The sequence below is a fragment of the Gouania willdenowi genome, chromosome 11, assembly GCF_900634775.1.
Source record: "Gouania willdenowi chromosome 11, fGouWil2.1, whole genome shotgun sequence".
NCBI classification, from domain to species: domain Eukaryota; kingdom Metazoa; phylum Chordata; class Actinopteri; order Blenniiformes; family Gobiesocidae; genus Gouania; species Gouania willdenowi.
This window is the reverse complement of record NC_041054.1, coordinates 13,319,319-13,342,205: the sequence shown is the minus strand read 5'-3', so window position 1 is coordinate 13,342,205 and position 22,887 is coordinate 13,319,319. Positions and strand designations below refer to the sequence as shown.

General features: G+C 38.0%; 2 protein-coding genes across 4 annotated transcripts; both read right to left on the bottom strand.

Moving 5' to 3' along the window:
* Positions 1-137: 137 nt before the first annotated feature.
* Positions 138-11,666, bottom strand: wasf2 (WASP family member 2). The gene is made up of 9 exons (XM_028460896.1): positions 11,507-11,666; positions 9,404-9,567; positions 7,255-7,389; positions 7,004-7,157; positions 5,430-5,547; positions 5,212-5,333; positions 4,433-4,591; positions 3,703-4,193; positions 138-1,321 (listed from the first exon to the last, which is right to left on the bottom strand). Exons 2-9 carry the CDS (start codon positions 9,534-9,536, stop codon positions 1,164-1,166), a joined length of 1,470 nt encoding a protein of 489 aa, XP_028316697.1. The 5' UTR covers positions 9,537-9,567; positions 11,507-11,666; the 3' UTR covers positions 138-1,163.
* A 1,566-nt stretch (positions 11,667-13,232) lies between these two features.
* On the bottom strand, positions 13,233-20,203 carry LOC114471934 (methyltransferase-like protein 24). 3 transcript variants are annotated; one of them, XM_028460933.1, is made up of 5 exons: positions 19,677-20,203; positions 16,612-16,710; positions 15,011-15,153; positions 14,611-14,878; positions 13,233-13,839 (listed from the first exon to the last, which is right to left on the bottom strand). In XM_028460933.1, the coding sequence occupies exons 1-5, from the start codon at positions 19,992-19,994 to the stop codon at positions 13,534-13,536; spliced, it is 1,134 nt and encodes a 377-aa protein (XP_028316734.1). In that variant the 5' UTR covers positions 19,995-20,203; the 3' UTR covers positions 13,233-13,533. The 3 variants fall into 3 exon arrangements, 2 of the variants coding, with proteins under 2 accessions (XP_028316734.1, XP_028316735.1); XM_028460934.1 differs by having other exon boundaries at positions 14,611-14,839; XR_003675044.1 differs by lacking the exons at positions 13,233-13,839; positions 15,011-15,153; positions 19,677-20,203 and adding an exon at positions 16,838-16,900 and having other exon boundaries at positions 13,850-14,770.
* Between the last annotated feature and the right edge of the window lie 2,684 nt (positions 20,204-22,887).

The following is a 22,887-nucleotide window of genomic DNA, read 5'->3' as shown; positions in this document are numbered from 1 at the left end:
TTTTAGAACTCTGCAGTGAACATTTTTGTTTTGTTACATGAGCACAAAAACCTCAAATCAATTAAATTGTCTTTATTAGAATACCTATGATCAAGAGGGAATTTAAGACTGGACGAACTGAACTTTGGCTAAGCATGTGCTGTGATTGTACTTTATCAAAAAACAGACATTAAACAAAAGGCACTTAAGGGAGGACAAAAAAAACTAAATCCACACTTTACATCTATCACTTTTACACTGGACTCCTTAATGGCAGTCAATTCTAACTTTGGAAGAAGCTGATCAGTGATGTGTGGCTACACAAAAACATTGCAAACAGTGACACACAGTATAAAAAAGGCACTTATAAGGCAGCAGGATGACAGAAAAAGATAAAAGTGATTGAAGTGACACTGATCCCTATAGAAGTTCAAAGCCCAGCAACAAGAGAGAAACACATTAAAAAGCTGAAATACCCTTTAAAAAGAAAACATTATTTCTGTAAATACATCAGTTTGGCAATGCCATCAAACAGTGTCTGACAACACGAACTGATTGACGAATTAGGTTCTTTTTTTATCATCTTCAAAAAACATGCCAATTGTTCCCTTAACAACCACAGACAGAAGCAAAACTGAATACAAATGTTAAACACTGTAAATGTATGGAATTTAAATTTACACCTTCAACTTCAGTATATTTACTTTATGCAAAGATGTAAACATTACATCAAGGGAGAATACTTTGAAATGAGCATTTGTTGGCTTTTTTGTTTTATACGATTGTGCTAAAAACTGTAATTTGTCTTTAAGTACGCGACTTCTGTTATATCTGTGCTCTAAAGCGAAACTGGAATGAATTACGGTAGATATTGAAATCAAGTGAGAAGGCAGGATTAGTGTACACCCAAAAGGAGTCACGCTTCCCATCACACCCTCAATAACAGCGTGACATCCAGCTAAAGCACAGCTGTACTGGAACACGCTCACACTCTCTCATTCAGATCCTTTGGAATAAATGTACCAAGGAATGTGATTTGATAAACGTCATGACATCACACTCAACCAACTCACTTCTGCTTAACCAGTACAAAAGCATTGTGCTCACAATGGAAAGGAAATGTATGCTGGCTTAGAATTGATGATTAATAAAGAAATGATAGTGAAGGTGAAAGGAAACGGATATCAATCGGACCAATCGTCATCGTCAAACTCTGAAGAGTCATCCTCACTGTCGCTGCACTCCACCGCGATACGACGCGAGAGGATGGCGGCCACATCGTTTCCAGTGTGATCCCGCTTCTCCTGCTCCCGCTGCGCTTCCACCTTTCGCAGGTTGAATCCTTGAAGAGAATAAGGTACACATTTTTTAATGAGTTGTATCCTCATTTACATAAAAAATACAAACATTGAAAACATACACGTACATTGAATATAGGAGGACGCACCAAATACAAAAGCAGGAGACTGACTTCAATGACATTCATCAGGATATCAGGCTAAATTAATAGATTAGGTATTAATGAATATGACAACTAAAGATAATTAAAGTAGAATTGGACTAAGCTGAAATGATACTGAACTTAATATTTAAATAAAAAGTAAATAATACAATAAAGCGGGTATGTGTACCCCTAGGTGTACAGGAACACATTGCAGGGGGTACTCGGAAAGTAGGGGTGTTGAAAAAAAAAATCAAATTTGGCGATATATCGCGATATTACGTCACACGATTCTCGAATCAAAATGCATCCATATCGATTTTTTTCTTAACCTTTATTTCACAAGGGAAGTCTTTTCCACTGCAGGAGACATTGTAACTGCACAAAGAAGTGAAACCTGTGTATGTTGACCAGCTTGTGTTTTTTCAAAAAAATCTAAAAAGAAAGTACTAACTTTCTGCATTTAGTTGTTGTTCTAGGAATATACCTCAGTTAAGTTGCACTAAAGTCAAAGTTGGTTTAAAAACCACTGGCAGATTGTATGTTATCTTAAGCTGATGGCACATGTCGTGTTAAAGCCAATGTTTTGAGTATAAAATATGCCAATAAAATATATTTCATAGACAATGTTCTCATCACATTTACAGATTAGTTGTTTCTTAAGTCATAAATATATACAGTATATATATATATATAAATCGAAATCAACACATCATACTTTAATATTAGGACATTTCGTATCGTATTGTATCGTGACCTATGTATCGGGATATGAATCATATCGCCAGATGCCAGATACACACCCCTATCGGAAAGATTTAACAATTAATAATAATTGGGAAATGTTCCTAGTTCCTTTTTAGGCTATTTTTTGGACAAATTCACCACAAACTAACAGTACTATTGCTTAATAAAATATAGGATTATTATTTTATGCTGTAGAAGCCTTTTTAATCACACTAATAAGAACAAATGAGACTGTATTTACTTACTATTGAAGGAATCACATTACAGTTGTAGTTTAACTAAATTCCACTCATTGTTTTAAATTTGTTAGAGGCATATTTAGGAGTTTAAGAAAGCCCGCTGTTCCACAAATTAAAAAGCATATAAATTTATGAAGAGGGTATTATGATATGAAAAGGGGGTACACGTGATTTGGCAAAAATGCAGAGGGGGTACACTACACCGGACAAAAAAGATTGGGAACAACTGCAATAAAAGATAAAAACTAAAAGAATGATAATAATACTGTTGTGAATAACCTAATAATTATATAATTATATAAAATTGTGATCCTTTTGTAGATGTAATTAAGGTTTCTTAAGAATGATAGTACAAATAAAACCTAATCAAAAACTAGTGTTTGGACAGTAGTTGACTTCACTTGGCCTCCAGCAAATGAAAGGCGAGCAGCAGAATAACTGCAGGTGGAGCTGTTTCAATGGCTCTATTATCAGCCTTTGAGAAAAGCCTCTGGAAACAAACTGGACGTAAAACCACTTCAAGGCAATTTAATCTGCCATGACCTAGAAGCCGCTGCCCAAACAGAACAAAAACAAGAGCAAAAGCAAACTAACAACAACACAGGAGCAGGTCATGAATGATGTCCCTGGACTACAAACATGTTAGTGTTTGTGCATATGTAATGATTGTATGAGCTTGAAGCAAAAATATACACATGCTATTAACTCGAGTGTTTAATTTTATGAACAACTGATCAAAATCTAAATATTTTTTAAACTGGTTGTGCCTTGTCTGCTTTTTCACTTTAAAATTCTACCTGAAGAAATAATTACAAGTTAAATAGAAAAGAATTAAAAAGACAGCAATAGTTTCTAAACCATGAGTGAGTTAAAAAATTCTACAATTATATATTTTTTTCCAGATTCTCTGTACCCCTCAACATGAACTCTTCATTTGATTGTTTGTATATGTCTGTTTATAGAGGATTAAACAAACAAAAGCAAATTTAAAAAAAAAAAAAAAAACACAATATACTGTACATACTGTATGTCTAATCCAGTTTAAATATTATATTTTTTGTTTCGCTAATCCTTGTTAATTATGGCACAAACATCAGTCGGTTTTCTGGCTGTTTAACCTCACTGACACGTTAAAACAAATAATCTTCATCTCTGAAACACTTCAGAGAGCTTAAGGCTGTAATGATAAAAATATTGGAATTAAGCGTGGGAAAATGCAACGAATGGTGATAAACAAACTTGGGGTGACTAGTGATTGAAGTGATTGTTGTGAAAACGTTTTCCGTAGAGACGAACCTTGTCGAATGGCCTGCAGCAGGTCGCTGCGAGCGTCAGGGACTGGTTCCGGCTGAGGTTTGGGAGCCGAGCTCTGAGCCGCACCACCAGCAGATGGAGGGGGAGCAGGTGCTGAATTCTCAAAGGCTGTAGGGGGAGGTCCAGGGGGAGGCGGGGGTGGAGGAGGAGGAGGGGGACCGCCGCCTGTTGGCATGGGTGGTGGTGGGGGCACGGCAGAGGTAGCGGGTGGAGGAGAGGGAGCAAGGGGTGATGGGTAAGCAGCAGGAGAGGAGGAGAGCGTTGGAGGGGGTGGTGGGGTGTCAAAGCCAGGAGGAGGAGGTGGAGCTCCAAAGCCGGAGGGCGGTGGAGGAGGAGGAGGTGCTGGGGGTGGGGAGAGGTTGGGGCGGGAGTTGGGAGGTGAGGTTGCCATTGGGGGAGCGGGAGGTGGGTGGGTTGGACTGAGGACGCTGATGCGCTTCTGAGTCGGGGCTCCATACTGTGCATCATTATAACTGCAGGACATCAAGTTCAACATTAGAATCACATTTAACTTCATTCTATTTTTCATCTACAGTCACATCACAGAAGGTCATATATTCAACAAACACTAATCATGTGAATCTCTAAAGGCTCTGGAGGAGCTTTATAGTGATGCAGAGCTGCTGTAAGCATGCTTCACTGAACACCTGCAGCAGCAGCACTGTGTAGGCAGCATGTGCGCTGCTTGTAGGTACTACACCACGGTGCTTACGTCATGTCAGGAGGTGGAGGAGGTAAGAAGTCATCAGGGCCAGGTGGAGGCAGAGGGGAGCCGGAGTCATAGGCGTAGGAGCCTGAACTCAGCTCTAGGCCATCAGATCTGAAGCCGTCCCCTGATCCAATACTGCCATTCAGACCCTCAGATGAGCCCCTGTACAAGAGTCAGAATAAAATTTTACTGTTAGAACAAATAACACCAACAAATTCCAAAACAAGATACGGACTTGTCACTTTCAGTAATTTCCAATGCAAAATATTTAAATAAAAAAAAAATGAATAAAAGTTATCATTTATCAAATTTGTATTGCCTAGATTGAATTAATTCAAATTTGGTTAAGCACCATAACAACAACACTGCCATCAAGTGTAAATAAATATTCACGATTTTGGATCAATTTCTAAATAATTAAGGGAATTATTATGTCATAATTTAATGAAAATTGAAGGATTTTGTAAGAATTTAGAATTTTTTCAACAGTTTAGCATTAAAAATGACTGCAATAATGCATTATAACCACTGGAAAAACTATGAGCACCTGCAAATATTGTTCAGTTTCATTTACACAATGATTCATGTTTTTTTCCATCATTTTTACTTTCTCCAAAGGGCCAAACTGGATGCTCCAACGGGTCAGATTTGGCCCCTGGGCCTTGAATTTCACAAAGTCAAACTGACATGTTTACATTTTCCGTGAGTGTAGCCAGCTATTAAGACTATCAACAGATCATAATTGGTTTGTTTTTCTACTGTATGAGGGACCACCCACTTACATCATATCGGTCTTTGGTACGACAAACTCCTCTCCCATCTTACGCCGCTCCCATTCGTCTTTTCTGGTCTTGATCTTTCGTGGGTTTAGCGTTCGTTGGTTCAGGTGGTCTTTCTTCTCCTTCTACTCAGAAAGAAAAAAAATCCATGGATCAAACCTGTTTTTAACTCATATGAGGAACATTTACTCTGTGCCTATTGGTGTGTTAATGTGTCTTACTCTGTGTTTGCGTTTCTCCTTCATGATGTCTTTGGTGTCCTGCAGCATCTTTTCCTTCCACAGGTCGAAGAAGTAGGAGGGGTCAGTGTAAAACTTCAGAGCATCCCTCCCATCGTCGCTGCAGGCAGACAGTTACAGGTATTGGGACCAATGCTGGATATTAGGGCTGGGCGATATGAACCAAAACTCTTATTTTTTTCTGAAAATGGCAGTATACGATATTAATCTCAATATTTTTAATTCAATAATGTATTTGCAGAAAAAAAAATCTGAGTTAAATTTTCTGATGAAAAATGCCACACAGGCACATTTATTAACAAGCAGCTGCACTTTTGTGCCACTTTTGGCTTTTTCTCCTCTAAGGTACAGCATGTGTGAGATTTAGATGAAGGTCTGGGTTAGGACGCAAATCCATCTAACTGTGCTTTCCATGCTGTTCTGAGAAGTAGCGAAAGGAGCAACTCTTAAAACTAGTATCTTAATACAAAATAAGCTAAACAAAAAGACAGTCATCAACATCCCCCACCAGATTGGTCGTCATTATTACTCACAACCTTTTCCTACATGTCCTAAATCTAACAATTTAGATTCATACATAAGAAAATACTATTATATCAGAATACAAAATGACTATCTAAAACGGTTTCTAAAAAACGCTGTTCTCTTTGAAGATACCTCAAACAGAGTAAAAAAAAAAAAGGCACGAGGGCAATAACTGCGGATAAAATATTTGCAGGTATTGATACTCTGAAGCCACACAGTAAATTTGATGAACGAAGCTCAAACCTACATCCCCTTCCACACTTTGTGGCGGGATATATATATATATATATATATATATATGTGAAATATGTTAAAATTATGAAGGATAAAACCCTTTGACTGTACTCTATGAATAATATTAAATACTTGTATGATGAGATTTGTACTGTTTGATTGTATAAATAGAAACAAGTTCAAAAATATAGATATATCCCAAAATTTTCATTTTCTATATCGCCAAAATAGAAAACCCTATATATTTTGAATCACGATATATTGCCCAGCCCTACTGCGTATTATCCCATTTCATGATTTGGTTATTGTACATAACTAAAGTAATGTGTAAGAAAACCTAATGGGTTTTTACAGAATGAGGAAATACATTATGATGTTATAAAACTTCCCTTTTGATGGTAATATATATGTAATCTTTTACCATCAACGTTCTCTTAGCTTTCATACCTCATGTCAGCGAGGCAGGGACCAATTAATCCTCAGAACAAAAGCCAAAGTAACACACATGGCTTTTGTTATACCTACAGATTACTTTCAGTGCTGCTTCGATTCTGGGAAAAAGTCATTTCAAACCACAGACTTGAAAATAATTCAACTCACATCAAAACTGTCACTTTGTAACAAGAATAAAGAATGTCTCACACTGAGCCACATTCCTGGTTAGAATGAAAAGCAAAGAATCTAGAGTGGGAGGGGCTTATTCCCATCTGTGCACATGTGCATGCATGCGCTGGTGTAATTCTTGGCTGTGAAGCTGTGAACATGTTGGATGTGTGAGCATGTGCCCGGCCTCCTACCGGTACTGGCTGAGGTAGTCGAGTGGAGGAGGCGGATCACAGAGAGTGTAGGTGTCCTGAACAGGCATTGGCAGGGACGGCCTGGTAAACAGCTGCTGGTCCTGGGTTACACTGCTGCGGAAGGCTTTGCGGGTAGTGATGGCCTGCAGTGACACTAAAACACACAGGAAGTGTTAATGTCAGCTTTGTTGCCAACATTCAAATCTAACACATTTATTTTTTCTAAGTCACTGACAAAAAAAGAAAATTACCTTCCTCTTCTTTAGGGTCGAGCTGGGTAACTTTAACCTGCAGACGATCCACTCGCTCTCCCAGCGTGTTCACCCTGACGCTAAACGCTCTCGCCTGAACAAACAGTTCCCCAAATACATCCTCTGCATATTTGCCTACAAAGGCAATCAAAGAAAGGATTTTTTATTTTTACGAGTGCTTTAAAACTCACAATCACACAGCAAAAAAGGTTACATGATACTAAATATATAAACAGTTAGAATACATTATCTTAGTCTTATGTGTTTTTTTAAGTTCTGCACTTGAGTAATTATAACAGCTAATGCTCTACAGCAGATATGGACAACTGGCAGCCCAGCCCTCAGTATTTTGTGAGGCCCGGAAGTTAATGCACAAATTGACTCAAAAACACACAAAACAACATCAACAATACACAAAATTGCACCAAAAACACACAAGACGACAACAAAAGTGCAAAAAAATAAATCTGAATTGTATATAGAACAATAAAAATACACAAAAACAACAAGAAATTAAACAAAATGACAAAAAAGTCACTTCCAAAACAATCTTAATGTCAATATATTTAGAAAGAAACTGACGTTCCATGTATTTCATGAAATTGAGTTTTTCCTTTTTGACAACTGTCAGTTTCTATATTTGTGTTTGCTTGTGGAATCTGTAAGTTTATGTTAGTTCATTGTCGATTTTTGATTTCCTCTTACACAAGGATGAACATTTGTTGGTGTATGTATGCAATGCAATGTGTTCTCACAGAAATGTGGGGTGAGGACAAGCCTGATGCCTTCTTGACCTCTCTTTTTTTCTTTTTTAAATAATCTAATCTAATTTAAATTTATGCAATCCTTATTGTGTGCGACTAATCTGACAACAAAATTACACAAAATGACATAAAAATATAGAAAATGACAACATATTATACAAAATGACAGAAAAATATAGAAAAGACTTAAATTTGCAAAATGACAACAAAAATACATGAAACGACAACAAAACATTGCTAAAATCAGATCTATCCTGTCTCAGGGCAACGGCGAATATAGAATAGAATTCAAGATTCTTCTTCTCACTTATAAAGCCCTAAATGGACAGGCACCAGTCTATCTCAAGGAGCTTGTAGTGCCATACAATCCCCCCAGAACACTACGCTCTCAAAATGCTGGATGACTCGTTGTTCCATTTGTCTCTAAAAGTAGTATAGGAGGAAGAGCTTTCAGTTATCAAGCCCCACTTCTCTGGAACCATCTACCAACCACGGTTCGGGGGGCAGACACCCTCTCTACCTTTAAGGTTAGGCTCAAAACATTCCTCTTTGGTAAAGCTTTTAGTTTGGAACCAGCTCATAGCTCATAGTTAAGATGCAATAGGCATAGACTGCCGGTGGGGGGGTCTGGCATGCTCGGTTGGAGAGAGGTTGGAGAGGGCGTTAAGAGAGAGGTCATTTAGGTTAGAGAGGGACCGGAGAGGGTCCCATTCCTCTCTCAAACACTCCCTCTATGTCTGCTTCTTCCCTTGTGTGTTTGCTCCTGTACTCCTTCTGGCTTTTGTCTTGCAGGTCCGAGGGATCCTCAGTGTGGAGTTACAGAGTCTCAACAACTCTGTCTCCACCCTTTCCTCTGCACACACCCAACACAGCATAACGTGGATGGCTGTTCATCATAGGAATGGGATCCAAACAAGGTTCCTGCTGCTTAACAGAAGGTTTTCCTTGCCGCCATGATGAATTCATGTTGGGTGTGGGATACATATGTATGTGTATATACGTATATATGCATATGTGTGTATCCATAAAATGAAGAGTTCGTCCTTAAGACTGCTCTACTGTAAAGTGTCTTGAGATACCATTGGTTATGATTTGGCGCTATACAAATAAAAGATTGATTGATTGATTGATTGATTGAAAAAAACACAAACTGTTATTTCCTGTATTAATGCTCAGATTGATCATTATTCTAAAAAACGTTGACAATATGGCCCTCAAATTAGATGATCCCATTTTTGTGGTCCCGCTGTGATGAAAGATGCCCATCCCTGCTTTACAGGCCTGAACATACATTTCATCACACACAGCATGTGTTATTTACAAATCAGCCCATAATATTAGCAGCACACTGACTTCCAGGCACACACCAACACATCGACACTTACTCAGGCTGCCAAGTTGGCGGATGATGTTGGCCAGGCTGATGTTGGTGACACATTCCAGTTCACTGCGGATTTGGTTGGGTATGGTCTGTCGACACACATGGCGCGGCTCTATATTCCTCGTCACCAAAGGCATGGTGGCGTAGGGCGGGGTCAGAGACCCGACCCTGAAACAGAAGAGAATATGGCTGAGTAGAACTTTTTTTAAAAAAAAAAAATTATAATATGGAAAAGTTAATTATTGTTAGTCATTTATGCACATTCATAAATGCAATATTCTTTATTATTTCTATTTAGCATTAAAATGTTTTGGTTTTTTTTGCAATGACAACACTGAAGTCAGTCATAATAAGGCCCACTCTATAAAAACAGGGGCCACTGGCAGCCCAGGAAGACAGAAAAATACACTAAATGACTCCAAAAACACACAAAATGACAAAAATACATATATGACTTCAAAAATAACAACAGAAATACACAAAATTGTAAAAGAATACACAAAAACATTTGTTCTTTCCTGTATTAATGCTCCATTTGGTCATTATTCTAATCTGTGGCCCTTGGATCAAACAATCACATTGTTGTGACCCTCGCTGTAATCAAAGTGGCCCATCTCTGTACTAAAAGAAGCAATGCAACATACTGCCATGTTCTCAAAGCTCAACACACCAAAAAAAAAAAAAAAAAAACCTGCAAAGCTTTGATTGTCCTATTTGTAAGTTGTAATTTTGATATTCACAAAGAACCACCTCCACATTGGGAGTGTGACGATATCTTGATATGGCAATATATCACGATATTTTTTTGCACGATCGATTATCAATAGTTATTCGTTTACATTGGTATGTTGACACTTATTTACAGAAATGTTGCACTAAAATAGTGTCACTGTTCATAAGACACGTTTTCAATTTATCATCTTTCAGAGATATATAATAAAAAAATTATTTTTTCACTTAATCTTTTTTTTTTTTTTCTTATGTCATAGATTATCGTAGATTGATTTCTGACCAATATAGCGATAATCGCAGTATCGTCATATCGTGAGATAATTGTTTTCGTGAGCTTTGTATCGTACTGTATCGTGAGGTACCCACCCCTACTCCACATTGCACACTATCAGTGATGCTTTGTTGGAAAGGAATGTGTTTACTGGCCCCCAATCCAGATCATTGCTGACATACTAAGCAGTCAAATCAATGCACTGGTTAATATTTAATCATGCATTGATTTGTCCAGTAAAAAGGGAATAACTATTCCAGGCTTCCAGAATGAGATAATGGGCTGTCATTGCTAAAATCTGAGTTTTCTCTCAGTGCTATTTTTTTTTTTTTTTTTTTTTAAGTCTAAAACAATTTTGTGTTGTGTCCAACTTTACCATTGAACACATACGTCAGTGTCTAAAAATAAACACAGACATATAAAAGCAGAAGCAAAACCGACTTCTCCTCACCCAGCATCATCAAAAAAAAAAACGAAGAAGGGAGACTCAGCTTAATAAAGCAGATTCCCATGAGTGCTGTAGACATATGAGATTAACACTTTAATAAATAAATACATAAAAGTTTGCTGTGCCACATGGAGAGGGTGAGATTGTCTCCAGCTGCAGACTGAAAATGACTCACTATGAACACTGGTGTGGCCTGGTCGTGTTGCCCAAATACCAGTGATTATGGTTGAATTCCTCTGTTTACAACTCCATGGACTGTACGTGTGGACAAAATACTGATGAATAAATGTATTTATGTTTCCAGTTGTGGATAATATTATAGTTGTAACGACTTCGCTACGTAACTTCAGTGACAGTCCGCCACCAGAGAGCCACCCACCCACTCACTCTCCCTCCGTCTGTCACAAACATTACAACAAACCGTGTCAATTTTAAAAAAATAAAATAAAATGTCTGTAAATTGAAACTATAACGTAGCAAAGTGACGAAAAGAAGCTAACTTATTCACACCATGACATAAGCAACTCTGTACTTCAGGTTTTCGGCCTTGTCAGAGCAGGAAGTAGCTTGTAAGCACTTCTTATCTCGATAGGGCGGTTAAAACGCGCTGTGTCACACCCAGAATCAAAGCTTTAACTCAGACGTTTTTTACTTACCGTCAGTCCTGTGAGTCGGATTCCCTGCGTGTATGACGGGGAAGTTGTGCGGTCTCTAGATTTTCTGTAGAAACGTAACGTACACTTCAGCAGTCGAGCTGAACGGCTCTCCGGGAGTTCCGAGATTCCGAACTTGTGATTGGCTAGGCAGCAGCGTAGCTTGACGCCGATTGGCTGGACGCACCTGTCAATCGTCCCTACAGTGAACAGGATGTGAAAACTCCAACGTAAAGTGTGCAACTCGACACAAATCGGGGGGCAAACATCTGTACGTGCTTTGCGTAAAAAAAGGGCGGAGGCAGCGCCGCATTCCTGCGTACGTTGAAGCGGCGAGTGGAAACGCGCCTGAAGAATGAGTGGCATGAGTCAGAGCTGAGAATAGGAGCAAAAACATCAGGAAACACCCGGAAATACACTGATGCTCAGTTTATCTCCGTTACAGTGCAGGCTGGAAATGTTTAAGGGGAATCCTTCATGTGTCCACCAGAGGTGTAAACAGTACTGATATAACCTACTCAAGTAGAAGTACTGTTACTTGATTGAAATTGCACTCAAGTACAAATAAGACTTACATAAAAATATTCAAGTACAAGTAAAAAGTGGGTCAATAAATAGTACTCAAAGTAAAAGGTACTAGTTACTTTGACCCACGTTTATTTTTGGTGATAAATATTGCCACGGTTAAGCTCGCATACAGTAAACATCTCATGTATGAACTTAAAAAGGAAGAGACCAAATCTTCATTAATTTTCCATAAAGGCATCTGTATAAAATAAAAGTTTTGTCAAAATGTACAAATCTTAAAAAAAAAAAAAAAAAAAAAAAAAAATAGAACAATGACACCAATGAAATATATTAAAAAATAATACAATTCTCAGGCTCTAAGTATAGCTACATTTATGAACTCTAAAACTAAAAAAAATAACCTCCTTTCAATAATGCTGTTTTGTTGCCGTGCATTTATTACGTTTAATCTGATTGGTCGGCTATGATATGATGAGTTTGATTGTTGTCTGGTTATTTCATTTATTTATTGTTTCACAATGTTCGTTGATCATTTTAAAACAAAAATAAATAATTTACACAGTAAAGTTGGGTGTAGAAATGTAACTAGCTACTGTACTTATTTTAAAACGTACAAGTACAAGTAATATAAATATGCTTAAAAAAAAAAGTACCCATAAAAGCAACTCAGTTACAATAACGTGAGTACTTGTAATCCATTACTTTCACCTCTAAATAAAATTACTTAGTACTCACACCGCAACTGAATCAAATGTATAAAAAATATTGCACACAATAATAATGAAATATTACCAAAATGAGTTTCGGTCTATTATTCCAGGGGGAAGTTCATGTTCAAGCATAATCTTAAATTTATTTCAGTTTAAACACATATACAGTTAGTTTGAATTAGGTCTTACAGTGATTCTCAGGGGTTCAGTGAAATATATGTATTTTTTAACTGTTATTCTTGTGGTATCAATACAAAAATGGATAACTACCTATGAGGATCAATGCACCACTATAATAAACATATTGTACATGTGCAGTGTATGGATATTGGGCATGTGAAGTGCAACAACTGTCCCAATGACAATTCAAAAACAAATGTCAAATACATTTGCACATATTTTCTTTATTGGTAACACATTCAACACTTTTCATGTTGAAAAGTTCAAATAATACATAATTCCTATGGAATTTAAGGGAACAAATGGCTGTAAATTGTTTTTAATTGACGTGAGGATTATGAGGGGGTCCTTGAAAATGTTCCCTGTGTCCAAAACTTTTGAGAACCCCTGCATTACAGTATTACGATGGATAATAGCAGCAGTGTCATCAAACTGGAAATACAACGCAAATCCATTGATGTCCAGTAGAGGTAGCTGTTGATCAAAATACAGTCATAGCCTGGAATCTTTGAGTATAAAAGAATTTGACTAAAAGTCCTCCAAATGTTTTTAAGCCTTTCCATCTGTCTTCTTCACCAGCACCACACCAGTGTGTTCCTCCATGAGTGGGGGTCAGTACTGTGTGTTGACCCAGCTCAGAGTATAGGAACTGTGGGCATGTCCTACAGTCTGCTTCAGGACAGTGTGACCCTCTCCTGCTGAGCTGTGGACCAGCTTCAGTCCAGAGGTTTGAAGGCCCCTAAGGACACTGAACCAATAGCGAAGAACTTCCTCATTGGTTCCGCCCACTTCAAAGCCTGCCCATTGCAGGTGCACCTTGGCAACCAGATGATGGATATGGTGGAGAGTGTCCTCTTCAATTAGGCTATGAAAAACTCGCCATTCAGCACTTAACAGGTCAGCATAGAGGAAGTGGACCTATGGAGGGAGAACAATAGAGAGAATATAGAAATTCATCAGGGATGTGTTAATCAATGAGAATACCGACAAGAACAACACTTTGTAAATCATGAGGGAGTTTGATGGAAAAGAATCACATGAAATCATAATTAGAAAAAAACATGTTTCTTGTTAAATCTTGTCAGAATCTATTATGGTTGATTTTATACATCCCTGTGTGGATTTTTGGCTGTATTTTCTTCTGTATTTCAAAAAAGCAGGTCCAGTTTACCTGTGGCACTTATATATATATATGTAGATATTTATCCTTTATGTTTATCATTATTATTGTTTCTGTTTTGTTTTTTGTTCTTTGCACCAGCATCTACCAAGTTCAATTCCTTGTATTGTTATTAAACTGTACTTGGCGAATAAAAAAACCTTTGTGATTCTGTATCAGTAGCTCTAATCAGTAACAATAAATATAGGACAACAGATTAAACAAATATTGTTAAATATTTATTACTGGTTGACTGTGTTGGAACTCTTCCACTTTTGTTGTCCACCACTGCATACCCAAACAGCAGGTATGTAGTTCCCTCTTGTGGCTGCAGCCTATAACAGAGTCTCATTGACTCGCTTTAAGGCTGTTGCCATGGCAGCCAAGGATGGCGCAGAGCCCTGTTGCTATAGGAACATCTAAGTGAAAGAGGTTTTTGGGTTTGTTGGGGTGAACAGTGTGTGTGTGTCTGTCTGCGTGCGTGCGCGTGCGTGCGTGCGTGCGTGTGTGTGTGTGTGTGTGTGTGTTACTGATTGGTGTCCCAGCGCTGCCATGATATCTGCCAGTGTATGAGAAACAGCACTCAGGTGTCCTCCTGTCTTGTGTTTGCGTTTCTTCTGAGCCCGCCACTCCAGCCACATCTTGTGCCGAGTAACCACGCCTCTTCTGTCTCCATGGTTGCCATCCAAACTGTCGCCAGGGTGACCACCAGATGCATTAGAGTTGGTGAGATCAAAACTGTGGACTTCACATCCTAGCCTTGATACAGTTTCAATAAAATCAACATCTCCATCCATGCTGGGGAGAAGAAAGCAGAAAGCAGACGCGTGCTGGTGAAGATTATTACTCCATGCATGATTAAATATGCATTGCTCTGTTCTGTCTCTGTTAGTGAAACCGTGACTATGATGACAGCGTGGGCACATGCACCTGAAGGAATATGCAACACAGGGCCCTTCCTCAGCTGGAGGCATAGGGTCCTCAGCACACAGCAGCCAGTGCTCTGCAGCAGCAGCAGCAGGGTGCTGTTCAGCCTGAGCCTGCCCTGGTGTAAACACTCTGGAGCAATTCAGCTAAAGACACACACACACACACACACACACACGTATAAAAAAAAAGAAGAGTGAAACAAAGCAGACTGAGGACACAGGGGAGAAAGTCTGACACAGAGCTATTGTTTAAATAAGAGAAGCAGGTTCAAGTCTTGTGAAACTTCTGTAGCAGTATGTAAACTTAAAATGTGTTTTTCATTTATAAGAGTCTGTAACAGGGATACATTTTAGCTACACTACCTTAATACGAAACAGATATAGATTCGGGGTTTTTTGTTGGTTTTTTTTTTTGCAGAAATTCTTGTGTTGCACAAGTCTAAACTTTTGTTTCGGGAGTTTCCACTGGAAGTGAAACGTCCTCATATTGGCTCCAGATCTCCCACACATTGGAAGCACCTGAACTGCTCATATTACTGCTGGGCTGCAGAGCAATACCCTAGTCTGTAGTTATTCAAGAAAAGATGTTATTATTTATTATCTGTTAAAGCTAGGCAAGCATTAACCCTTAGCTGCAAACATTTTGTGTCTCTGTTGAGCAATAATGTAACATGAGACCTTTTTTCTTCAACTGGCTCAGGACATCTTTTAAAACAGTGATAAAACAAATGTTGCTAATTTATTTCTTACATTGTTTATTCGAACACAAAAAAATGTGACAATTATGACAATGAAACACTATTCTATAACAAAGATGAAACTACAAATATTAGGAAAAAATGATGATCGCTTCTTACTAATTGCATTAAGCTGTTAAGATAAAAGATGAATATTATAGATGCTGCGCAGCAATGGTAGGGGACAGGCAATTGTAGGCAAAACAAGACAGACAGCAGGTGCTAGCGTTTAAAAACAGATTTCAAATGGCTGTTACAAATTTACGGTAGTTATTTAGACAAAAAATACCCATATTGCATCTACATACAGTACATGTTTTAAAAAAGATGAAGTTCTGATATTTTCCAAACTTCATCTACTTTGATTCCAAAATGTAATTTTTCATGAACATGGCAAGACAAATTTGCAAGTATATGTTTACAATACGGTTTCCAGTCAAACATTTTGATGCACTGTAGACTTAATTTTTGATAAAATCGTAGGAGAAGTAAGTTTTACAGTTTTTAAAAAATGGAGTGATGGACTTCATAATTTGCAATAGGTTTAAATTTAGAAAAGGTTATTCATCTTTGGGGCTACATTTTGCCGAAAGTAGCAAATATGTAGCACATATCGTTGATTTGTTTTGAATTTTCTAAAACACTATCTTCACATTGTAATAAATCTATATATATATTTGTTTTTCTTTAATATTTACTATTTCTGTGCAGTTTGTGTTATTTTTTTTTAATGCTGTGTGTTGAAACAATGAGTATCAAAAATAATTCAGCCATGTAGGAAGTTCAATCTGAAACTTTATAGAAAAAGAGTATAGCATATACTGTAGACATGTTTGAAAGTAATATTGTGTTATTAATGTCTTACCTGTGCTGTTGTGATATATGTGATGAGACGAGTGAGTTCTGCTGTAAAGGATGGCTTGTCGGTTGCCCACGGCTGCACCTTCAAGACCCTGGGTTCCTTCTGGGAACACATGTATTAATGCATATTTACTTCTACAATGCAAGAAATAGGAACGTATTTACAAGACTTTGGAAAAGTGTTTGAATAATGCATAGGAACGGCAGTAATGTATGTGGAGGGCTCTGACCTCAGTGACATGACTCCACCAGAGGCTTTCTAACATACAAACAACACACAGCCCCTAAGCCTGCCAGCCCAGAAACAACCCTGTGGTCCTCATGGCAACTTATGTAGTGAAGCGGGTGGGGGGTGGGGGCTCGGTGGTGTTGATGACTCACTGGAATGAGTCAGAGAGTTTAGCCTTGGGCTTAAATGGAGACAGTGAGGAGAGAGGAATGAAAGGGTGAGGGTGTGAGGGAAGAGTTTGTGATAAACATGGGGGGGGGGATGCTAACACACACACACAGAGAGAGGTTGAGAACAGCTGTCAGCTCTCTGATCTGGGGTCAGCACCTTGCTCACCTCCTGCCCTTGCTTGTCCGATCATGCCTGTAATAAGTCAAAGAATCCTGCATGAGGAGACTGCAGCAGTATTTTTCTGTTGAAATTCATCCTCCACGGCTAATTTATCAAACAAACGACTCTCAGACAAAGGAATGCCTCAACAGAGGCTCCGATCCTTTACAAACGGCAGTACATTTCTCTTCATATTTTGGGCCAGTTGTTTAAATTTCTCATGATGGACACAAAGGAACTTTGATTTTCTATAGGCTAAATGAGTGTATTCTACTGTAATGGTTTTCTTTGTCCAGTTCATGAAAAGCAATAATCGGAGGGTTTCAGCTTCTGCAGCAAGCAAAGCTGGAGTCCTGTGAAACACACAGAAATTACACCAGTTCACTCACTAATGGCTTACTCTCCAGAGTGGTTACTTCCTGATTATACAAACGACTTCCTGTGTCATAAATAGTAAAATAGACTCCACTCCCTTTATAGCCATTATTACCTTCAGGTGCTGCAACCAAAAAACGGCAACTTCCATTCATTTGCAACAAAAAGTCCTACAGCTATTTGATGCACACGTAATAATTAGATAACTTAATCCATAATTCAATAGTATTGTTGGTTTTATTTTAATTTTTAAAAAAGCATTCTATTGGATTATTATTTTCTGTTTTTTAAATTTCATCCCGACGGGATGATGTACCCATAACACGTACCCCACAATTTGGGGCGTCAAGGAATAATGTGGATGTTTCTATTGGATTCACTGATGTGGTGTTTTCCTTTCTTTTCTTTAATATTTGGTGTTCTTTGCAAAAATGGGTCAGAATGGTTTACAACAGTTTAAAAGTCAATCCATTTTTCTTTCTCGCCTTTAATCTTCACCAGGGGTGTAAAATGCATTTTAGTTTGGGGGCCACAACATACTTTATTCTCATGTGGGTCGGAAATTTTTGGGGGGTAAAAAAACAGTTTAAACATTACTCAAATTTGGATTTCCACATGTCACAGACATTAGTAACTTCAGCGTCTTTAGACAATATTTTTATCAAAAATTTTAAAGTAATTAAAAACATTTTTGGGAGAAATTGCAGCGGTTTTTTTTAAAGGGAGTTTTGTCAAACATGTTACAATTAAAAATTACAGAAATCATGTACGGAAGAGAGAAATTACAAGTCCCCATTGGGGAGTGTGATTTTTGTGGAATCTGGAACTATACTTTGGGGTAATTTACATATTGATTCTTGTTTTTGTTGTAGATCTAAAAAAAAAAAAAAAGCACAAAAATATGAACAAAATCATCTCGTGAGCCAAAAATTAGGCTCTGGCGGGCCAGATTTGGCCCGTGGGACTTGAGTATAATAACACCCCTGATTTTAAATGTTCCCTCCTTAGTCATGTCTTTAAAAAAGGCTAAAAATATTCCCTAAATCATGAGTTTTCAAACTTTTTCACAGGGGAGAAAATCTTTCAAGGACCCCATCATAATCAATAAACAAAATATGGGCACAGTTATTTGAAAAATAAACTTGAAGTACTTTTTTTTTTTTTTTTTTTTTTTTAACACAGTTCTAAAGCCACTGAGACAGTCATTGCATTTCACAGCGATACAGATATGCATCAAATTTGCATGTAAAGTATGCTTGGTGTGATTGGTGCATTAGTTCTCATATGTAGTTATACACTTGAATAATAGTTGTTTTTTTAAATAATAAATAAATGCCTCGACTCAGTTTGAGAACCACTGACCTAAATGACAGCAAAAAAGTGTATTTAGAAGTCCATGGATGAACGAATAATATAGTTCTTTGTCTTTTATTTCGTTTATTTAATTAGATTAGGTAGACTTTATTAGATAGTTGGTCAATTATATTTCCAGCAGTATTACAGAAAGAAAAGAAAAGCAGCAAACACGGTTGAAATAATATATAACTACAGAAATACATAATATAGAGAATATACCAAAAATTAAAAATAAACTGAATGTACACGACCGGTCAAAAGTTTTAGAAGACCCTAATTTTTCCAGTTATTTATTGCAATTCAAGTCGTACAAGTCGAATGAATATCTTGAAATTGTACAAAGGTAAGTACTGAACAGTCAGAGGTTAAAAAAAAGGTTTGGTTACATAAAACTGAAAAATAGTGTACATTTCAGAATTATACAAATGGGCCTTTTTCAGGGAACATGAAGTGGGTTAAAAAATTAAAGCTGTTCTGCAGCAATGAAGGTTGAATCAGCCTTGAAAGCTGGTGCTATATTAATTCCTACAGGTGTTCCAACTTTTCTTGGTTACTTACAACCTCCTCTGTCTGCAAAAAGCAGTGTTGGAACACGTGTACTGTACTTAAGTGTAAGTTTAGAATACATTTTGGACTATACATTTATTCCAGGATTTCTTTTTCAACTCAAAATTTGCTTATTTGTTCTATGTTTTCACAATAAACTGAATAATTTTCAGTAAAAAAAAAAAAAAAAAAAAAAAAAAAAGCAACCAGAAACCTTAATTTAAAGTACAAACCTGTCTCAGCTCAGTCTCATCCTGGTAAAGACCTCCTCTCTGCTTCCTCTCTCCATCCTTCCTCCTCTCCTCCTCATCCTCCTCCGCCTGTAAGCCAAAGCGCAGGGCCCTGTTCCCCCACAGGCGGGACTTCTCCACCGGTTCAATGCTGATGACGGTAAAAGCTGGATCTCCGCCCGGACCCCGAGCCTCAGGCCCCGGTAACCGGGACCCGACCAGCACGAGCTGCTGCAGCGCGAGAAGAAGCGGCGGCACTAACAGAAGGAGGATCCCTGAACGGAGAGACAGACCTCCTCCACGGCCCCAACAGGTCCGCATACCTCCACCACTGAGCTGAGACCCTGTCTCTGAAAAGGAAAGCCCCCTCAGAGAGAGCAGAGACCCTCCGCCTTCCTCCCGCTGCCCTCAGGCAAAGTGCTGACGAAGCACATTCCTGGGTCAGCGTGTCTTATTGACACAGTGACTCCTGTTAAATGTGGCTCATCACTAACAAAGGCACTTCACTGGTCACATGTCTACACATGGGGTGCCAAGTAGGAAAAAGCTCAATCTTGGAAACTTTTCTGTTAACATTTAAGACTTTAACATCAACTTTTAGCTTATTTTTATAATTATTTAAGGACATTTCTCCTTCCCTGTCAGTCATGACTGAAGTCCCCAAACACCAGGTCCAGGACAAGCAGGAAGCACAGAGACGTTCTACATTTTTATTTAGAGAAATAAAATGAAATCATTTAAACACACCTTCACTAGGACGGGTTGCAAAACAAATATTGTTGTCCAACGCTTGACATTTTAGTCTCAGTATTTCAATATTTGGTATATTTTGTTAAATTTTGCTATTGGCTGAGAATGGTTGTTTGTGGCGTTTTGGTGGCTTCTTTCGTCATGAGCCACCACTGGTGGCCCCGCCCCCTCCTATGAAAACGATCACCTGACTCCACCATCTGTGATGAGGAGTGTCAGTGCCTGATCCTTACAACACACGTGCTCAGACTAGTCACTTTCTTTACGACGGAGCTCCTGGGACGTGATGTTTGAATGTAAACCGACCATACGATGTTTGTTAAATGTTTTGAAAGTACACATGTAAATGTGTGACTGTTTTTGTGGCGTTTTTAATTTTAATTGTAAATAAAAAAATTTAAAAAAACAGACAAAAAGGAAAAACCACCGCAAGACGATAATACAAAAACGGATCAATACACAACATTGACAAACAGAAAATAAAATGAAAACCAAAATCAATCGGAATTCACTCAAAACATACATTTCTAATTTGTTTTAAACAGCAGGGTTTCAACCTTTTAAATAGTACACGAAATGCCGTAAAATAGGGCGACCGGATGAAGATGCGTTTCGCGCATGCGTTGAAACGATCTAAAAGGATTGGGCACTGACAAGTAGGTTGGATTGAGAGACTTACGATTAGTGAGCATAGCATAGCATAGCATAGCATAGCATAGCATAGCATAGCATAGCATAGCATAGCATAGCATGTTCATTGGACATTTTATGGTAAAGACTGGGCGTGTCCGAATGACTTCAGGAGCCCCACCCATAAATAAGGCACTATTTGAATTTCTATCCCAAGACACAAGTCAGTAAAAACATTATTTTCTCTTTAAAAATACTGGAAATGTACTTTAATAAACAAACATTATACAACAGTTAGTTCTGACCAATTTGATTGGACAAGAGATATTCCATCCAGCCTTGTGTCCCTTCCAGTTGTGGATAGATATTTGTTTTGGCATAAACAAATCACAATCTCTTCTTAAAACATTTGACTAATAAAACGCGTTCGTCGAACGGTTGTATAAAAGCCTACGGCCTCGTGCGTACAGCCGAATCACACCGTTGCTGATATTTTAGCACGACCTCGAGTGTGATATTGCTTAATTATAATACTTCACCTTTAAATAATGAGCTACAGCACGAGCTAAACTAAGGGGAAAAACATAACTTGAATACCATGAAAAACTAAGGATAATCTGATACTGACCGCATAGATGTTCGATATCAGCAAAAAATAAATAAAAATATACAGGATTCAGGAAATAGATCAGTTTTATTCATACCTACTGTTGCTGACTATTGTTCTCTGTTTGAGTAATATCACTTGATAAAGCCTTTTCTAACATTCCACACTACAAAATAAGTAATACACATATGTACGATTCGTGCTGATATTGTATCGGAATTGTATCAGAAGTGAAAAATGTGTGTTGGGACATGCCTAGTTTTTCCTGCTATAGAGCATTCATTGGTAATCTATACACTTCTCCAAAGCAATGGGTGGCATCCAGAAATTGTTCTTAATGCGTAAGATTTGTTGTGGACAACATGAAAAATATTGAATTAGTTCATGAAACTTTAAAATACTCACATTATTTTCAAGTCTTTTGACGTATTGACGGTTTTGTTAAAGTTACACTTAGCAGAAAAGTTATGAGATTTAAAAATATTTAAAAAAAACAAAAAACGTCCATTAAAGCATATATGTAGCTTCAACAATAAAATATTCAAATGTAAATATGTGCCTTTTGTCTTCAAGGATTAAATGTTAGATTAAATAAATGCTTACGCTTTAAAGGCTGTGCAGTTTTAAATAATTTAATAATTAGAAATGTGCTTCTGGTGTAAGATAAGTGTAGCTGTACTTTTGCCTGAATCAAAATCTGAATAAAATAATTTGTATGTAAATGACGCCACACTGTTAAATACAGCAGAGGGATAAAAGAAAAGGCTGAAAGCAAGCTGTTGCTCTGCGCCCACCCCCTCTCTTTCTGTCATGTAGCATTGTTGACAGTTCGTGTCCCTTTCCAGCGTACAGTGGAATGTCACAGCAAACACATTTCCTCCGGCCATGTCTGAGTCTATTTAGTCAGCCTGTTGACAAACTGAACACAATATGCAGCCAGTAAAGTTCCCCCATCTGCTTTCTTTCCTTCGCATTCACTCTGTGTGACACGCAGAAACGCAAGCTACTGATGTACAATATCTTGATGGATAACAGTGAGTATTTCTGAGGATGGAAAAAAAGTGTTCCTGGGGTCCTTTCCTTGGCAGCCCAGTGGCACCACCAGCCTTTAGATTGGGTTTAAGGCTATTCCCTGTTTGGACAAAGAATCTGAAAAGCTACAGCTTTTGTTCGTTTTGTTTTCAGACCTCTTCGACACCCTTTTCTGATTTCCCCAGTCTGGTTTCT